Below are 20,114 nucleotides of genomic sequence, written 5' to 3'. Positions count from 1 at the left end.
GAACTGTTTTTACTGACTACACAAGGAAGTAGCCTATTTCCTTATTAGTGAAACCTTTAGGACAAGATGCTCCATGTTTGTCATTTGAGAACAGGATGCTGCTGCTCTTCCGATATAGACTAAAATAACAACTTTATTCTTTTATTCTTTAAAGTTCTACTTTCATCATTTTCGCGCAGGCTGGTCTCGAATTTGTTAATTTCCGAGATTAAACTCGTAAATTTACGAGTTTATTCTCGTAAATTTCCGACTTTAATCTCGTAAATGTACGACTTTATTCTCCTAAATTTACGACTTTAATCTCATAAATTTACGACTTTAATCTCAATTTTTTTTTTTTTTTTTTTTTAACGTGGCCCTAATCCTCCATCATAATAATTCACTCTCAACATGTGTGTTTATTTATTTACTGACCAGCAGATGGCGACACATGATATATGAAAAAGATCATGAGACAAGACCAACTTTAAACAATCACCAAGAGATCCTGAAAATGTGAAATGTACAGTGTTAGTCTGGATAATGGAACAGCTGAACGCTGTTTAAGAAGATCAAAACATTCTGTCATTTTTCAAGAAATGATCCAGGAACTTTGGAAAGCACTTTCCCCCTTTTCTGGGAATTTAGACCCTGGTTCCTGTGGTGGAAATCCTCAAAAGGTCCCTAATTCCGGCGTAAATTCCCTGCGGTCGAAAGGGGCTTTGCACTGTGAGTATGAGTCATCAGACGAGAGGCCTCCTGGTCTGTTTCCCATAAAGATCAGGGAACAGAGCTGACCTCTGATCTGTGTCTGCTTAACTCCCTCAGGACCTCCAGCTCCAAAATGCAACGGCCTAAAAAAAAGAAATCTCAACAACTACACTGACTAAATGGAAGATTACTAAATGAGAAATCATGCTTACAAACCTTTGAGACATTACTAAGTTTAGAACAAATATCCAACTCCATTTACACCCCTTCTAAAATCTGGAATCAGAGAAATTTATAAATATATATCAATATTACTTGTCCTGAATGAAAGAGAATAAACATCTACAATCGTCTTTTATCCCCACTTTTTGTTCCTCTCTCATCCATTGTTATCATGATTTTAAGTTCTTTACCGTTATCTGTTGTTGAATGTTCATAGATGAAGAATTTGTTATACCACATTTATATAATAAGGACATACCGTAAAAAACATCAGAATAAAAGCCCATCCCAATTTAAGGCCCAGCCCCTTTTATTAGTCCGGTGTTTTTGCACATTTTGACAAATAAAGGCAGCTCTTATTCAGAGGCCATGATGTGCATTTAGTGTTGATTATTTGGTGGAGAAAATATATGGAGAAAATGCAGCATGAGTCAAAAAATCTGTCCAAGAAAGACAGAATGATGTTGTGTGTGTACCAGCCGTGCAGCAGGTCTGCATACTGTCTCTGTAAAAAAGAAATCTTAACAAATACAGATTCCCCTTCTCATGAAAAACAAGAAACCATCATTGCTCCCTGCAGATCACACAATTAACTTGTTTTTCAGGGTTGTAAGTGATAAGGCGGGTTATCTTGATTTCAGAAGCTAAAACATATTCTAGGACGAGTGATGGGTGCGCAGGAAATGGTTTTATGTTTACCAGTGGAAGTGCCTGATTATACTAAACCTCCTTCTTATTACTGCTTATTTCAACTCTACATCATCAAGACTGCCTGTACCAAAATAAAAACTTTAGATCTTCTGAAGAAGTGTTACAATCCATATTTACGTAAGAAGTAGGATGCAACAACTTCTAGCTGTAGAAGGGAGCGGAAAAGTGTGTTTGGGTTGGTTGTCGTATTAGATGATGGATCGACCCAACACAGAGCAGAAGTTTAGCATTAAATACAACTGGAATACTTTGCACAGATGCCCTGCTGTTCAACTGGCAATGCATGCAACTGATTGGAGGCTAGTAGGGGGCCCTATAGGGCTGACAACCACTGCAGTCGCTCAAAATGTGCAAAAGTTTTCAATGACAGTAGGAAACCTCCCTAAGAGGGCCCCGTCGGACAGCACTCACTCTTGCTGTTAAGTGTCCTTGCACTATTCTCACAGGCGCTGCTTGTCAACAGGCAAGGCAGGCAACTGATTGGGGCCCAAGGCCAGTAAGGAGCTTCCCAAGGGCAGAGAAACTACAGCAGTGGCTCAAAATGTGCAAATTTTGCAATGACAGTAGGAAACCTCCTTAAACGGGCCCTATCTTACATTACTCACTCATATAATAATAAATGACTAAATGAAGCTTGTCTAAAAAATATCCGCTAAAAAACGTGTTGGTGTCAGATAATTAATAACATAATGGGGATGAACTATGTCTAGAGGGGCCCCCCTGTGAACTTTTTGTCTTGGGCCCCAACAGACAAAATCACCACCAACTAATCCTGTGAAAACTTCAGTTTGTCATGAATGTCACTGAAGAAAAATAATCTAGGGGTGAAACAAGAGGGGGGAAAGAAAACAAGACAGCAGAACTTGGAGCAGATAACGACGGTACAATATAAAAGTAAATGACTTTTATTCAATGTAAAAATAGTTATAGTTCTTTATTGAAGCTTTTACAACATTTTATTGTTCTGAATATTACATTCTTCTATTTAAAACTTTTTCTCAGTTGAGCACATATTTCAAAAGTTTCAATTGAAGTTATTTAAATAAAATCATTTAATAACATTTAGAGTCCGAGCATCGAAACACGGTGAGGACCCTATCTGAATGTAAATCTTAATTAACATGTTTTATTTTGAAATGTGAAGGTTTTTAATGTTCTTCATATATATATATATATATATATATATATATATATATATATATATATATATATATATAAAAACAACTAATGTAACTTTGGAAAAATCTTTAAATTTCACAACATTTTAGTTGTTGTCAGATTATTTATAACATAATGAAGATGAATGCTGGTTGAGGGAGGGGGGGGGGGGGGGGGCTCCAGTTTTTGCCTATAGACTCTGGAATCGCCACTACATGCATAACGTCACATAAGTGCATTAAGGAATTTATGTGGCACCACTCATGTAACCTCATCAGCGACAAATAACCCACACGAGTACATTAGTAGTTTTCTTATTTTCACCCAAACAACATGACTCATTCTGAAGCCAAAACTGACAGCGAGTTTAAAGAAGAAAAAGAGAAGAGTACATACTGAACTTTGTAACACACTCAAACATAACTTTGTGTTATTACAAATTTAATAAACTGATGATGTTGAAAATGCTCAAGGAAAGCTGAGCCCTCCCAGAGCCCAGACAAACAAAAAAAGTTTTGCATTGTTGTCAAAAATAAACATACATTTTAATTGTTTTCATTGATAAAATCCCAACAAAATGGGCTTTCTTAACAGCAGACCTTTGTTTAAACTATCCAGGAAGTGTTTTATCATGATTCTACTTACTGATGACCTCAGAGCAGACCGAGCCTCACGACACCCCGGAGATCTTTGGCGCCCCTTCCCCTCGGACCCCAGATTTGGGAACCAATTGATTGATTGATTTCATGATCAAGTGTAATATTGGTGACCATCAGACTTATCAGGTAGGGTGAAAAACAATGGTTATTATTTTGACCAAAATAAGCAAAACTAACAATTCCATCAGTGTAAGATATACTTTGGGTTCAGCATTAATTATATCTGCAAAGATTGGATTTCAGTGCCAGTTTTTCCTCAGTTATTCAGCAAGATAAATATATATATAATGACAGGATATAACGGTATATATAATGGCTATTTTTAATGGTGTAGCATTAGTCGTCAGGTAATATTAAATGTTGTGAATTTGGATGGAAATGACTGAAAAAGCAATTCTTGGAGATGAAACTCATGAAAAGAAGCCATTTAAGTGGATTTGGCTCACAAAAGAGCCAACGTTTGTTCAAGTTAAATTCTAGTAGCTTTGGACAAATATTTCCAACTTTATTTATTTAAATTGTAAAGAGACCATGTACAATATTTAAAACCAATGTTGCCATTTGATTGCATTGCACCAGAGTTAGATTAAAGCTTGCAGGCCACAATTTAAAAGAAAGAAAGAAACAAGACCAAAGTTACTTTAATTCTGATCCATTTCCCTCTCGCTTTAACGTTGCCTGCTCGGAACATGACTGCACACTCAGAGTTTAAGACACCTTCCAAATTTTCATATATCAAAAAAATGAATTGTTGCCTCCATTTGAATTCTCTTTAGAAATCAGCTAAACAATGTGAGTGAGAATTAAGTGTTTCAATAAGGTACATGAATTTCAGAATATCTATGTAATTGATGTGTCTCCCTATTGCTTAATTGGCAGCATGAACCAGAGCCTATCAAGACAAAACCTACAGTTGTGACTTATGTGAGTATGTGTTTACATTTGTTCCAAAATTCTTATTAGCAAATGATAGATTGGTAATCTCTGGAGATCACCATGGCAACGTCTTTATCAAATCTTAGTTTTGTCAACATTGTTGTCTCGTAATGTTCAGACCACATCTTGGCTTATGTGCAGCATCAGAGCTCAAAGCATGTTTCCATACATTTATCACAAGGAAGAAAAAAAAACGAAAGTCAATACCAGTAAGAGTAAGACATGAAAAAATACAAACCACTAAAGCCAAATAATAATACATCAAGTAAAGTTTGTGTGATTTGTGGTGAACACACTGCATACCATCCTTAAAATCCAAACGTGGGAGAGTGTCTGATATTTTTACATGAATCAGTCTTGCTGTGACATATTCAGTGCTGTGGTTAAAAGATTAAAGGCAGCTTTTAATTGCTTGAGTTTATTATTACTGCGTGTCATTTTCTATAGTCCACTGAGTGCTGCTTCTTATCCCATAGAACTCTTCTGCTTTTCCATGTGAGACTCATAACCTCAGTCCTGTTTCGATTCAACGTTTGACACCTTCTCCTCTGCACATTGTCCGTCCCCTTCCTGAGTCACTTTGCAGTCTCTTATATCTTCCATCTCCATCATATCATCCCTGTCTTGGCTCACTGTTAGCCTAACCTCTGCTCCAGAAGTCTCTCCACTTTGTCTTTCAGGTTCTCCAACACCTTGAACAGGAACCTGTCTCTCCTGGTCGACTGCTGGACGACTTTCCAATTTTTCTGATTTGTCACCAAGTTCAGAAGTCTCTCTTTCCTTCTCCTTCGCTGAGGATTCTTCCCTCTCCTCCATGGTGACAACAGAAAACTCTCTCTTGCTGTCAGGGCTGGCTTTCACGATGGTCACACTGCTAATTCTGCTCCCTACAGGTCCGGAGGGGGGCGCTGGACTGGAAGGCGACAGAAGCAAACTGGTGGGTCTGTCTTCAGAGAGCTGACATCCCTCAACAGGTGAGAGTTTAGCTTTTTTCAGAATCCCAGCCCTCTTTGTTTCTTTCTTTTCTTCTGTACTGGAGATACTGGCTTCTTCTTGCTCTTGTTCCCTCAAAGGTAAGAGGCTTGAAACCATATCACCTCTGGTTGTAGACGTTACTGATGCCACACTTCCTGACTTCAACGCCAGACGAGGTGAACGTTCAGAGGACTCATTTGAGTACGCAGGAGAAGAGGGGGTTCTTGGTGATACTGGTGTGGTGTCTAATGTGAGGCCGGCCGTAAAACCAGGCGAAGGAGTTCTGACTTGTAATGGACTAGCACTTATTCCAAAGGGTGAGGATGTAGCCCGGCCTGATGGGAGTTTGGGGCTTGGAGTAAGAATAGGGGAAAAGCCAGTTTGTGTATCCCCCAATGATGTATTTCTTGCACCTAGGTTGGGGCTCGGTGTGATCACCAGAGGTGAGGTAGGTGTTTTTAAAGAAGAAAATGAAGATTGGGACCTTGTTGGGTAAGAAGATGGAGGGGATGACCCTAGGCTTATTAAAACAAGGTTAGCACCATAACCTGGGTCGAGATCCGGGCTGGAGCTCCGGTCAGGAGGAGTTTGGGTTACTGGATAATCTGTGTTAGGATAGGATTCAGGGTGATGAGTAGGAATCAAACATCCATACATGGGGGCGATGGGTGTGGAGGTCTGTATAGGCCCAGGGTCAAATCCTTCTTCATATATTAATGCCTTCTCTCCGAGGTCTGTTGGTTTCTCTGCTATCTTAAATGTCTGTCCAGACGAAGCAGGATATACAACAGTAAGAGAGTTTGGGATGGACTCTGTGATATTCCCAACAGAAGGTTTTATCCGGGGATTCATACCAGTTTCAGGAGAGGGTCCTTGTTTAGAGTCGTTGCCCTGTTTCTGATTTTGCAAAGCAGGAGAATCTTCTGGACCTGAAGTTTTAGCCTCCTGTTTTTGGGCAGCAGGGATTTGATTCTTTGATGGTTCGGTTTTAGGTTTGTTTCCAGGTTTAGTACCAGGTTCAGAGAGTCCTTTAGTGTCCTCTCCCTGCAACATTTCCTCCAGCACCACAGGTTGCTGCTTAATAGCAAATCTAACACCTCCGGGCTCCCTTCCCATCCCCTCTCCTGTTTTAACAACAGGGTCGCTTCCCCGCCTCAGCCCAAATATGGTTAAACTTTTCCTGCGTTTCCCTGTAGCCGGAGCAACCCCATTGGTGTTCTCTGAAGGTGGTCGGACATCCTTGAACATGCTTCTCAGATTGTACCCGCCCTCCTTCCTCTCGTCGCTATCCTGGGATTGGTCCAGCTGGTCTCCTGAACTACCCATTGGATTTGGACCTCCATGGAGTTTCTTATCGGTGTGAATAACTCTGAACCTAAAATAATTAAGATACAGTCAAGGTGAAATAATTCTGCTTCTTTCTGTCACTGCAATAGTGGTATAATCGTGTCTTGTTACCTGCCAACAGAGAAGACGGTCTGCTCTCCAGGTCGTTGTTTCAATCGGGGAGTCCGGCTTTGTCTTCGTCCCTTTTTAGATTTGACCTGGGCGCAGAGGTGGCACGAGTTGTGGTCGCTTCCTGAGTGGACTGTGTGGAGATGGGGAGGAACGCCACCAATCGATTCCTTACGCAACCTGCACATAAACATTTTCATTGTCTTAACACTGAAAATGGTTTTTATTAAAGAAGTTTGAGAGTAGTAATTCATTTGAGCATTGGAAGGTGCTTGTGGCCTAATGAAAGGATAAGCACACATTGAAGACAACCTTCATCCCAATTATGTTCCTATCCCCGACTGATTACATAACCTAATCCATGGCCCTTAGTTTCCAACCAAAGCAGCATTGTCACCTTCAATAGACCCAGGCTGTGTTGATGTGTGCTCCAGGTAGTAACAATGCCAATACAACCTACCCCACATGGCCACTTCTGGCCCCCAGAACTCAACTGTGTTGTTGGTAAATCCTATGCAGGTTTCTGCTATGACTGTCTGGACGAGCTTACCTGGGGTCGTGGCGCACACAGATGTTGTGCTTTCCAATCATTTCATTGAAGGCTTCCATGTTAGCTGGATGTGACAAGAGGAAGAAGTCATATTAAAGTATCAGAGTTAGGCACTGTTTGACGGATTTTCTGAAATAAACTGATCTGATGGGTGAGAATTAATTAGCATGTTGCTGAAAATGGGCATGAAAAAGGTACAATCTAGTATGTTTAATAATATATCAACAGCTGTTATTTTGAAGTATCCATTATGTGTATTAACTTCCAATGATTCAAAGAACAGAACAGTTCATTAGATCAAAGTTTCTACACTTTCTGAATACAGTTTCAGTTACAATATGTGTTTATATTTGTCACCTTCATTTTCAATGATGCATTTGAGGATCTGCTCCACTGTATCCTGATTCTCTTCATCATCGTCTGGAACACAGACAAAATAATCACATTAAAGTCACACCTTTTTAAATTATGCAGAGAAACATTTCCCTCAAACTGTGTCTCCGTTTGAGTAGTCATAGTACAGATGGTAGAAAGATGTCCACATAAAACATGTTTACAGTCACATCTGGGCCACAGTGTTTAAAAGATTTTACGCGAATAGAATAAATACAGATTTGGTCATTTTATGAAATTGCTTCCACACTTGTGTGGATTTGGCGCCCCCTGTGGACAAAGTATGTAATGTGGAGACTCCTGTAAAGCACCGGTTATCTGGATTTAGTAATCCTTAAAGGCTGTACCTGGATCAGGGTGGTCTTATCCTTTTTGTTTTATAATAAACAGGATCAAAGTGTGCTGGATTATGTCATCCTTAGAAAAAAAGTGGATTATCCAATTCAGATTATTGGTCTTTTGTTTGTATTTAAAAGATAGAGCAGGAACTAATATGTATCCTGAGACGCATTATCCTTTGTGATGAACATACAAAATCAGGTCAACGTTTGCCAATGCAAAGGTTTAAAATTCCTCCAGTGATTCTTTACGTATATTTATGGATGTTTGGATATCTATATACGGAAATGGAGATATTTCATGCATGCAATATTTTCTAGGACCCCTTCCTGCTTGGTAATTCCAATGCTTTTCAAACCTCCTGTAATGTTTCTGTTATAAATTTGTGTTTTCAAACCTTGGATAACCCATGTTTTTGTTGTTGTTGTTGTTGTTATTGACATTTTACATTAAAACCTCCAAAGTCCAGGAAAGATTACTCAGTCGTTCTTAAACTCACCGTCTGCATTTACTCCCAGCTTCTCCTCCTCCTCCTCCTCCTCCTCCTCGTCCTCGTCCATGTCCCCGGTGCGGCAGCGGTAGCCCTTCTTCTTCAGCAGGTGGCAGATGAGGAAGCCCAGCAGTCCGGTGAGGAAGAAGAGGAAGACCACCACAAAGATAATATAGGGAGGGGGATTGTCCCCCACCCCCGAAGCGTCTAACTCACTCATAATGTGGGTTCAACCTGAGTTGTGGAGACAGAGAAAAGAGGGACTACTTTTTAATACCTTCAGCATTTTAACCTCTGATGACTAAATTGTTGGGATTAGGCCGTATTAATGGGCCCTCACTCCCTTAAGAGGCTTTTTAATCAATACAATTTGGATTGAGGGGTATATAAATAAAACAAGAAAGTCCTTTTTGTTCTATTATTTTGTTATTAAATTACAGTAAAAGTGGGCGTAGGTAGCCTAGTGGGAAGTGCATGCGTCCCATATAAGGAGGCTGTAGTCAGGTTTGATTCTGACCTGTGGCTCCCTTACCTACATGTCATTCTGTACGCTCTCTCTGCCAGATTTCTGAATCTATCCACTGTTTCATCTATAAAATAAAGCCCACAAATAAACATTTAAACAAATAAAATAATAAGTAGGTAGGTAGCTAGGTAGGTATGAAGGTAGGTAGGTAGGTAGGTAGGTAGGTAAGTAGGAAGAGGACCAGCATGCACCTGGGTGGGCCTATATGTTTATTTGTTTTAATCCAGTACAAGAGAAGCAGTAGGTTTGATATGACCCAAGATTTGATTTAGTTATTTTTAGACAAAAAGCCAGTACAATATATTCATGTATCTTTACCTTTAGGCCGACAGCTAACCATAACAATCAACTACTTCCTAGTCAGTTTAACACGGTTCTTATCTTATTGTGCAGCATTATCAAACTGTGACAGTAGCTGCAAAGAAAGCGACTGCTAACGTTAGCTGAGGCCCGAGCATGTTTTTGAAGGAAGATACCTTTAAAACCAAAGTGGAATAAATTGCTAACAATGAAAAAAAAAACACTAATGCAGCTTTAGCAGCCAATTATTGGAGACACAAAGACTTTACTGCTCAAACTAACTTACATGACTGTCACTCATTTTTTTATCTTTCTGTTTTTGTTTTTCCTTATTTATATTTGATACATGGAGAGTTATTAGCTTAATAAGCTTACAATTAATTTAAGCCAATAACTCTACAATAAGCTTAATTATACATTGTAGTATACATTGTAAAGAAAGAGCTTGTTGGTCATTAGTGGATTTTGAGTTGGATTTTAAATATGGATGGAGTCACAGATGGGAAAAACTGCGGAAAAAAACCCTAAATGCAAAAGATAATTCCATTAAAAACATCTTTTCATGCAGCACTGCATCAAAATGTTACGGTAGAAACCCTCCTCAAAGACATTCGCAGACATTTGAACAATGTGTGATCTTTACTTATTTCTAATAAAGTTTTGTTCACCACCAAGTTCTGTCACAATAAAACTCCTCATGAAGGTTTGCTGCAAACATTAGGCTGGGCATATTTGAAATCTTATTTTCATGTTGGTCTACATACTTTAAAAAGCTTAACTTTGACCCCAGCTACTATCTTTCCTTTAAATGCACACGCCTGGAAAAACACATAAAAATCGTTCTTACCATTCAGCTGGCTTAATAAGAAGATACGTCCAATCATGGAAATCTGAGAATATTCACGATAATAGAAACAAACCTTTGGTAGAAAAACAGTAAAAACGTGTGTTTGATAACAAGCTGCACCAGAGGACAGTGTGTGCCCCTCCTGTTCAGTCGGGGTTTCCCTCAGCCCCTCCTTTACTGATTAGAAGAACTTTATCGTCATCAGTAAAACTGTTTTTAAACAAATCACATTCACACGTCAAGAAGTTTATAAAAATAACGTAATTTTTAGTTTTAACGTCTGATCTCCAGTTCTCTTAACTGTACTGCATAGATACATCATATAGATTCATTTACATGAAACTGCTGTCAGTTAACTAGTTAATCACAATTAATTAAGGTCTAAAATGAATGCATTAAATGTTTAAATTACAATTAATCACATGCCATTTTTTCCCTTTGGATAAGTGAACATAACCTTCAGTCAACCAGAAGGTCCTTACTTTATTTCAAAATAAAAGCAGTGTTGAATTCAAACAGCCAGTAAATTACTCTCAGCTTAAGACAGTACAAAGATTCCAAATTTAAGCCAAACTATTTTTATTTTAAAATGCAAAATAATCACGATTAAACATTTTCTTTATCGTTTGACGGCCCGACTAAATAATAAAAAAAAAGGTGATGTAATTTGTAATAGTGAATGTGTAAATAAACCAACACACACACAGTGTAAACATTCAGCAATTTATCAGAGGTGTCCTCCTGCTGCTTATCAGCATATTTAAACGCCCCTTAAACACACACACACACACACACACACACACACACACAATCATCAGAACTTGTTGAGGCTCCTGCGTTGCTGTGTGCAGCAGATTATCAGAGTAGAGGAGGAATGGTGAGAGGAAACGTAACATCCACTAACACCAAAGTCATTGAACTTTCCATAGAGTGTGTGTGTTGTGTATGTGGACTGTTGTATCTGAACGTTAAATGTGTGGTTTGGTTAGAGGAAGGGGCGGGACATCAACGTTAATATGACTGCTCCTCCAGCCAATTACTACTGACTCCAAATGCGCTGACACAGGGGTATTAACACTTAATCTCAGTGTGCAGCTTCACAAATTCACCAGCATAACTTTAAAGTCGACTGAGAGCTCATCAAATCTGAAAGATTTTGCACAAATGAACCCCATTGCATTTACTACAAGCATTTTGGACAATCAGTTGTAAATGTTTTCTACCCTGCAACAAGGTTTAATACAGAGGAGAAAATAATATAAAGGGGAAATAAATAGTGATAGTTTGACATCGAATTTGTACAAGTTTGAATAAACCCAAAGTCCCATGGGAATTAATCAGCCCGTATATTAGCACATCTAGTGACTATCAGTATCTGCTATTTTTTATCTCCAACATATGCCTATATGACTAGATTTATTCAGTCAAATAGCATTTCATTTGAGTATCGTTGATACTTTCTGGCTGTCACTAGCATAGGGTGCTATATGGATTACAACAAGTGTCATCACTTTCCACACTGACAAGTGGTGATTCACGTACATGCACCGTTACTTTGCAGTTGAGAGATCATCTTTTCTTCACTGTATATCTTCTCCATAAGTGTTTGATAACTGCATTTTAGGAATCAATGGAAATAAATGTGTATTTCCATATCTATCGCTACAGATCTTAGAAAGACATCGGCCGATATATCAGTATCAGATTTCTTTTCTTTCTAATAGAGATATCGGCCCCAAATATCCCAGATCGGTCGGGCCCGAGAGTAAACATATCCACCCTCACCATGACAAGTTGTCCACAATTTGAATTCTCTTATCTCACCCTGACAAAAACCTTCACCTCCTCTTCTCTTTATTATTTCAGCCTAGCTCATGACTCTTCACGGTCATGTTGCCCCTGCTGTCACATCATTTTCCTCAAGACTCTCATTGTAAAGTTTCCACGACATGAACCATCATGTGTTCAGTTCAGTCAGTGTTCAGAGATCCTGCTGCCACTGTCAAACGCAGCAAAACCATTTCCTGTTTTCTTTGAGAGCGCAAGGGGTCATTCAGTGTTCCCATCTTGAGTTAGACTTTAGAAATCGCGGTATAAACATGGCGGATGCCTAAGGGAAGACTAAAAGATTGCCTCTGGTGAAATGTTTTTTCTCAATCCTGAAATATATATGCATTTGATCTTCAAGGCCACCGTAGAAAAGCTTTTTATATCATTAATCTATTGCTCAGAGTAAACTGGATGGACCAACTTTTATTGCCTCATCAATTTACCACCAGACCAAACACGAGTCCATTAGAGGTTTTGATGGGTCAGACTAGCCGACGAGGAAAACCTTTAAAAGCCATTTCCAAAAGATTGAAACTACAAAATCGGGATTAAATCACTTTTTATGTATCTGGTTGATCAAAGAATATACGCAGGTAAAGATGCAGTTCGAAAAAGAAACATGATGCTAAGAGGAAGGTGGTACCTTAAACACACACACACACACACACACACACACACACACACACACACACACACACACACACACACACTATGAGGTGATTCAGTCTAGGTCATAAAGATGCTGAGTCATCTCTGCTTCGTTCAGTGGTGTGTGTGTGTGTGTGTGTGTGTGTGTGTGTGTGTGTGTGTGTGTGTGTGTGCAGGGGGTGGGTGTGCTTGGATGAACCAGTCATAACGTGAGAGAGCTGTGACATCACAGGGGATCTTTAATAGTTTACCTGCGTCACGACAGGAAGGAGAATGTTTTTATGATGGACATTATTTTGATGCAGTGATGCTACATGGGAAAAGCTGATTCCACTGCACCATTCTAGTCTTTATGAGTCAAGATGTAACGCTATGTAAGTAAGAAAAGTCATTGTCAGAGCTATTGAGCTATTTCATTAAATTCCAGGATGTTCCCTCAGTTAGCCCGACAACCTTTGTGTGCCAGACAAAGGGTGAACTATGATTAGCACCAGGACTATTAATAGAAGGACGACAACCTATTTCTGCGGATTCATTCTCCAGGAGGATCTGTCCGTCCTCTCAGCGAGCAGCTGATACAGGCTGTATGGATAACAACAACAGCAACGACAACCTGCCACTCGCTTTCCACACCACAACTTACAACTAGTTATGAAAACTATCTTTGTATCTACTATCTCAATTAGTTAGTACATCTCAGTCCATGACACTCCACAAGTAAAACTTACTTGAATCATTAGCAGGTGTTTTTATTTATCACAAGCAATTCAAACCGTATTCATGTTGGTGAATAAGATATTTATCTGTCAGGTGAATTTGGCTTAAATAAGTGTAATGAGATGTTTATGACTAGAAATTAGACAAATACACTTGGTTATAGGCTGGCTACACACTAGATTATTTAAGGCCCAATTTTGAGCCCAATTTGGACCTGCAGCCCCAAATGATGTAGCCTGAGTGAGGATATCCTGTCTCACCGTAACTTTCATTCAACCTAACGACAGGCTGAGAGCTGGAGCTGTGGTGGGGTTTAAACCTCTTGACAAACCTCTATGGTCTCGTCCGTTGATCAGGGCAGCTAATACATGCCTAACTATGGATATCACATGTCCTTTATAAAATGAAAACAGCGAGTGGGTGGGTTGGGTGGTTATGTTTACATCAAGTTACCAGTGGATAACATGTTGGACCTTCATGCAGATGATGAAGCTGCTTCATACTCTTTTCCACTTGTTCCTCTTTACTGTGAAAACAACTTGTCAACGACATGTTAAAACTTATCTTGCCTCCCAAGATATTTCCAGGTGTTTTCCTCCCAACGTTTAATTTTGAAATATATCTGTCTAAAAATAAATCAATCCACAACCAAACTCCAAGGATATTTATCAATCATGGAGCATGAACTAATGTCTGCCTTTTCCTCTTCACTGTGGTAATCTCTAAAGATTCAAGTTCTTCCATCTCTCGCAGAGTTTAGACACTTGATTTCTAGTCACTCCATTTCCAATTGTAAGAGTTTTAATTGATTTCTATTGTTTTTATTCTTGAGTATATGTGGATGTGTTTTTGTTTTTGCTTGTTTTTAATTTGCTTGTAATCTTGACAGCATTGGAGATGAGGGAAACCTCAGTGTCTTTTCAACAATAAATACAGGTTTCAAATGAAATGAAGTGAAATGCATGATTGGTTTATCCTTCACACAAAAGAGGCTGCGGCCTACAGACGTAAATTATGATTGCATGTCCTCGACAAATGTAAACTTATCTACATTTTTGTGTCTGAGACTTCAACACACAATGCAAATGTGGCTAAATAAATTATGTAGATGACCTGACCTTCTTTTATTGATCTCTTTCCCCTCAATAATTCATACATTTTATCACACAGCAAGCAAGCATGTTCATGTCAGGTATTCGAATAAACAGCTCAGCCACAGACCTCATGAGGTTCAACATTTACCCAGCAGGTTTGTGCAGAACTTTTGTGGAGTAGAGCTCAACTAATAAGAAAAACATTTACAGTCAATTTAGATTTTTCTAAATTATTTTTGACCACTGAAGAATGACATTGAATACAGGGTTGAGCCAGGGTCTGCTGCACTGAAACCTGTCGCCTGTATACTGTATATATCCTCTGATTTTGGGGCAGCATCACTTGAGCAAAAATGATGATCTAACAAATCTATCCAATTATTATTTTATCAGCTGTGACAGTTATAAAGTGAAATGAAATACAAGATTGTAATAACTAGCACAAAGGTGTAAACAGGACATTCAAATGATGCTGAAATATGGTAAAAATGTGGACATATTTGGCTGATTATCTTGAACAGAGGTTCAAATAGTTGAGTAGTGGATAAACAATTACAACAGTCAGCTAAAAACATCTGAAACTCTGCAAAGTTGTGGTTTAGACGTGAATTGATCAACGATGGTTCAGCTTTAGATAATCACAAGTTACAGTGATGCATAAATGAATGAACTAGTCTGCATGTACGAGTCTACATTAGTATTATAATGAGCGCCATCTGATTAATATTTGACGAACTTCCTGAGAGAAAGATGGGAACCCTCCTCTTCATTCCGGACCAGAACACATTCGTGCCAGAGTCTGGGATTTAATCCCAAAAGAGTCTAAAATAAATTTCACAACCTCATCCGGAGGTCCTTCGTGGGACTATTTTTGGAGTTTTACAATGGGAACCACCGCAGGACCAGCGTCGGATGATTTATTGTTGTGCGTAAGATTTTCAGCCTCCCATCGGCGTTCAGGCGAATCACTCGCACCAGACTTCACTCGAAAAAATGTCTCTTTCTGCTTCTGCTGTTTTTTTTTAACAGGTCAAATCTGTCACGAATATAAATGAATACCTTGATGCAATCACATTTTTCTGCTCTTCATTTCGGCTCACACAAAATCCATCAATAATTGTATCCTTGTTTAATTTACCTTACCTTTAGCAAGCTGTGGCCGCAGCTGAGGTGCGGTTGATCTTGGCGGAAGACCTCTAGCACGCGAAACATTTTTTAAGTTTTAAACACTACGATAAGTAAATATTGGTGCATCAAATGAGGCCGAATTATCCAGTCGACTTCAGAGTTTCCTCAAATAGCTTAATTTTTATTCTGCTTAGTAAGTTTACACTCCGATAAGTCAGAAAGCCTCAAGTAAAAGATTTTCCTATGAAGTCTGGCCAGTCATTTCTTATTCAGGGACATCCCGCATACTGTGCCATTAGCCTACAGTAACGCTGAATCACTGCATCAGCATCCCCACCCAGTCAATGACACCCAAACCACATCGTCATCGTCATCTCCGTGGGCACATTGGGACCCACCAAAGTGAGGGGTCCATCCACTGAGCCCGCACCGAGCACACACACACTTTATCTGCATCCTCAAGGTTAAATACTAAATGAGTCAGAAGGAACATTACACTTCAGAGACATGTAGACAGCAATACAGCTGAGTCGGATATTCACCTTCGGTCAGGAAGAGTGCAGCAGCCCGGTCCTCTCCGGTGGTCCTGCGGGTGGGCTGATGCGCTCCCATGGCTGCAGTCTGCTCCGTGTCCTCTGGCCGGAGCGTGAGGAGGCGTCGGTCTGCTGAGGAGGGCAGAATGACAGGAAGCTGGGAGGCATCTGTCTGTCTGCGGCATTGGCTGCCTCTGCTGCAGGTTTGAGTTTAACCTTCGTTCATCCAGAGAGAGAGACAGCGGAGCTCCACGCTGCTTCACCTGCACTGAAACATGCTGCGCACATCTGTTTTATTTATAGGCTTCAACCTCCGCCCATCGCACGGCACAAAGAGTAGCCTCCAATTTACAGGACGTGTAACCAATCATCAAAATCTCTAAATGATAATACTGTGCAGGTTTACAAGTCCATAATAGACCTTAATAAAGTGAACGTTGCTCTTAAACTCTTGGGTTATTTGTTGATTTGAAAAATGATCAGAATTAAATGGTTTCACTGATTGAGTGCAAAAGGTGCATTGCATGCACTGGGTGCTTTCAGGTCATTTGAACAGCCAAAACATCACAACACATGACAACACAATCAGAGGGTCGATTGGAAAGATTTGCCACCACTGTGTATCTGTTCTGTTTTTAATGTAGACTATTCTTTTCTCTCTTAAAGTGATCTGTCCTACTGTATATCATGCACCTTCAAATGCATGAACTCAGTAGTTCCCAAAGTGGGGCCGTCAAGACCTTTAAGGGGGGGGGGGGGGGTCAATATAAAGATAATGCTGCCATCAAAGCCAGGTAAATGTTTATGGTGGACAGTGAATCTAGAGCAGACGTCACAACTGCTGAAAAAAAGACAAGAAAATATGACGAGTCATATTTCTCCCTCAGATTCACCTAACTGGCAGTAAGAGAGCCACTCTCCTTTCTTTGTGAGATAAGTGAGATAAGTACTGCTGTTCCCTCAATCAACACACAACACAGATCAACACAGATCAAAGCGGGACATTGAAAATAAAGTAAGCGTGACAGTCTCACAGCTGTACGCCAGACCTGAGAGAACCTGTAGCACAAAACAAGCTCACAGCAATAGTCACTGAAATCATTGAAGGACTGGAAGTTTAAATATTAAAGAAGATTTTTATTTTTTTATTTTAAGGGATTTGAAGAGTCAGGTTTTCAAAAAAACAGTTTAAAGCAGTGACTGTTGTTTGATCTTAAAGATTGTGAATTTTCATGTTGCAGTATCACTTTTTATTTCTTCTCTTTTACAATTTGTTCTCACACTGAAGTTGCTCTTACACACTTTTTGCAGATAAAGTTTGAGAACAAAATATATGAATTTGTCATCAAAGAGCTTATCTGACAGTGCATTTGGTGTTCATCAATATATCTTTATGTGCCGATGTATTTGGTGAGGGGCGTGGGGGGATTGCAAAGAATTTAATCTGTGAAAGTGGGTTTTGGAACCATGCGTTAACTCCTGAAGCTCAATTTTAACCATTTACCAGATGTGACCCTTTGGCCTTTATCCTGACCTGATTTTTGAGTAAAAAGTAATAAATCAAACTTGATTTATAGCAGCTTTCGGACATATTCAATTTACAAAAGTGCAGAAAGTGAGTGATGCAAGGTAGTGTGCGAAAATCATTTAAAACAAATGCACACTGATGAGAATTTAATCAAATAACAATACAATAAATATGGATGGCAAATGTTCTAAAAGACAAGACATAAAATCAATAAGATGATACAGATAACAGGTAGAACACAGCGCGCTGAGATATGTGATGAGACCGGCTGGCCCGCACTACCTCCCCTGCAAAGTGCCTCTTCAACCGCGGTATCTGAAGGACACAGCCGTGGACAGATGCAAAGGAGAGGGTAAGCAACAAACCTCCTCTACAACCAAATGTGGAACTACAGAACAGATATTCCCCTCTGTTGCAGAGCCCTGGATCTTCATCTGGTCCTCCATCCTCAGACACCAGGGTAAGGACTGAAAACATATCAAAAAGTAAAAGTCTACAGGGAAAGCTAAAGCCTGGGCTTGAGACTCTGATTGTGGGTGACTTTGCTGTTAAAGATGTACAAAGGATGTGCAGTAAAAACACCAAAGTAATGTGTTTTCCCAGAGATATGGTCTCTGATTTAACAGAAAGGATCTGGGGCTGAACACCCGACTGTGAAGAATGTCATATGCAGATAGTGTCAAATTATGTTACAAAACAACAATCAGAAGTCTTGAAGCAGGACTTCACTGGTCTGCTGAAGATGGTCAGCCCCTTGGATGTGGATGTGTTTATCAGCGGCCCCATACCACCAGTCAGAAGAGCAGAGGAGAGATTCAGCAGGTTGTTGGCACTGAATAACTGGCTTACAACTGAATGTAATGCTCATTCATTGAATTTTATTAACAGTTTTTACATTTTTCTGGAAACGCAGACATCTTTTTAAGGCAGATGGATTTTGCCTGAACATGTCAGGGGTGAAACTGTTCACCTCTAACCTATTTTACTTCCTGCGTCAACCATCAGTTCTCTCTGCCAAGGACATGAGACAAAAGAAAACAGCTCAAACCACAGAGCGATGAAAACCGTGGGCAAGAATCACATCTGCCAGTATCTGAGGAGAGTCCTTAAGAAGAGCGACATCAGAACCAAGAGGAAGGGCACCCACCTTCAACCCCCTCACCAAATTTCACCGCCCTTGCCCCCTCGAACCCCAACCAGGTCATCTTCCTCCTCCCCACACCTGTAGTTCTCTGACCAAATGAAGGAGCTGGTCAGTGCTGGATTAAAATGTACCCCCCACCCTTCTCCCTTATTCTCTCCCATGAACACCACCATGGTGCCCACCTTCACCCGTTCCGCCCAGCGCCCCCTGTCCCTCCGCAGGTGCATCATGTGTTGTCTCCTCAGCTTGATAAAGATGAAATGCAGAATGTTCAGAGGTCAAACTGATGTGTTTTGGGTCCAGACTGCCAGGATAACAGGATGACAATTATAAAGTCAGCCTATCACTATCTAGTCTATCACAAGAATTAAAGGGACTAATAGGACTTACAGGTCTGCCTAAAACGTCAATCAGACAACTGCAGCTGATCCAGAACGCTGCTGCTAGAGTCCTCACCAAGACCAAGAAAATGGATTACATCGCTCCAGTTCTGAGGTCTTTACACTGGCTCCAAGTCTGTAATAGAAAATATTTTAAAATACTGCTGCTGATTTATAAAGAGCTGAATGGTTAAGGGCCAAAATACATTGGTGACCTTCTGATTAATTACGAACCACCCAGACCGCTCAGGTCGTCTGGGACAGGTTTGCTCTCCGTGCTCAGAGTCAGAACCAAACACGGAGAAGCAGCGTTCAGTTTTTATGCTCCTTATATCTGGAATAAACTCCCAGAAAATTGCAGGTCTGCTGAAACTCTCCGTTCTTTAAAATCGAGGTTGAAGACTCACCTGTATACAGCTGAACATTTTTAAAATTTTATATCTGCACTGAAACGTTTACGTGTATTACTCTACTCTTTTTATATTTTCAATTTCTATTTTATTTTATTCATTTCAATCAATTTTATTTGAATGATTTTGGTTGTAATTTAACATATTTTTTAGAGATTTTTAAATTTTCCATTTTAATGTTTATTTTTTCCTCTGTCATGATGCTTTTGATGTCTTGTGCACAGACTGTAAATATTGGTCTTGTGTGAAGAACTTTGAATTGCCGTGTTGTTGAAATGTGCTACACAAATAAACTTGCCTAATAAGAATGAACACACACAAGAAACATTTAAAAATGTAGGAAAAAAAAGACAATCACATAATATTTTGATTAAATTAATTTAAGAGTATATGTATATAAAAAAAAAATGCATGTTAGAAGGGCCTACAGGAAACAAGAGGGGGAGATACA

General features: G+C 39.6%; 1 protein-coding gene across 3 annotated transcripts; it reads right to left on the bottom strand.

Annotated features, from left to right (window-relative positions):
• Nucleotides 1-4,065: 4,065 nt before the first annotated feature.
• rell2 (RELT like 2) lies at nucleotides 4,066-16,510 on the bottom strand. 3 transcript variants are annotated; one of them, XM_061048818.1, is made up of 6 exons: nucleotides 16,211-16,510; nucleotides 8,588-8,812; nucleotides 7,714-7,776; nucleotides 7,357-7,420; nucleotides 6,810-6,986; nucleotides 4,066-6,726 (listed from the first exon to the last, which is right to left on the bottom strand). In XM_061048818.1, the coding sequence occupies exons 2-6, from the start codon at nucleotides 8,796-8,798 to the stop codon at nucleotides 4,887-4,889; spliced, it is 2,355 nt and encodes a 784-aa protein (XP_060904801.1). In that variant the 5' UTR covers nucleotides 8,799-8,812; nucleotides 16,211-16,510; the 3' UTR covers nucleotides 4,066-4,886. The 3 variants fall into 3 exon arrangements, with proteins under 3 accessions (XP_060904801.1, XP_060904802.1, XP_060904799.1); XM_061048819.1 differs by lacking the exon at nucleotides 16,211-16,510 and adding an exon at nucleotides 15,684-15,942; XM_061048816.1 differs by lacking the exon at nucleotides 16,211-16,510 and adding an exon at nucleotides 10,252-10,405.
• Nucleotides 16,511-20,114: the final 3,604 nt, after the last annotated feature.

This window comes from Labrus mixtus, chromosome 10, assembly GCF_963584025.1.
Source record: "Labrus mixtus chromosome 10, fLabMix1.1, whole genome shotgun sequence".
In the NCBI taxonomy this organism is placed as follows: Eukaryota; Metazoa; Chordata; class Actinopteri; order Labriformes; family Labridae; genus Labrus; species Labrus mixtus.
The sequence above is the reverse complement of the archived record's forward strand: the minus strand, read 5'-3'. Positions and strand labels throughout refer to the sequence as shown.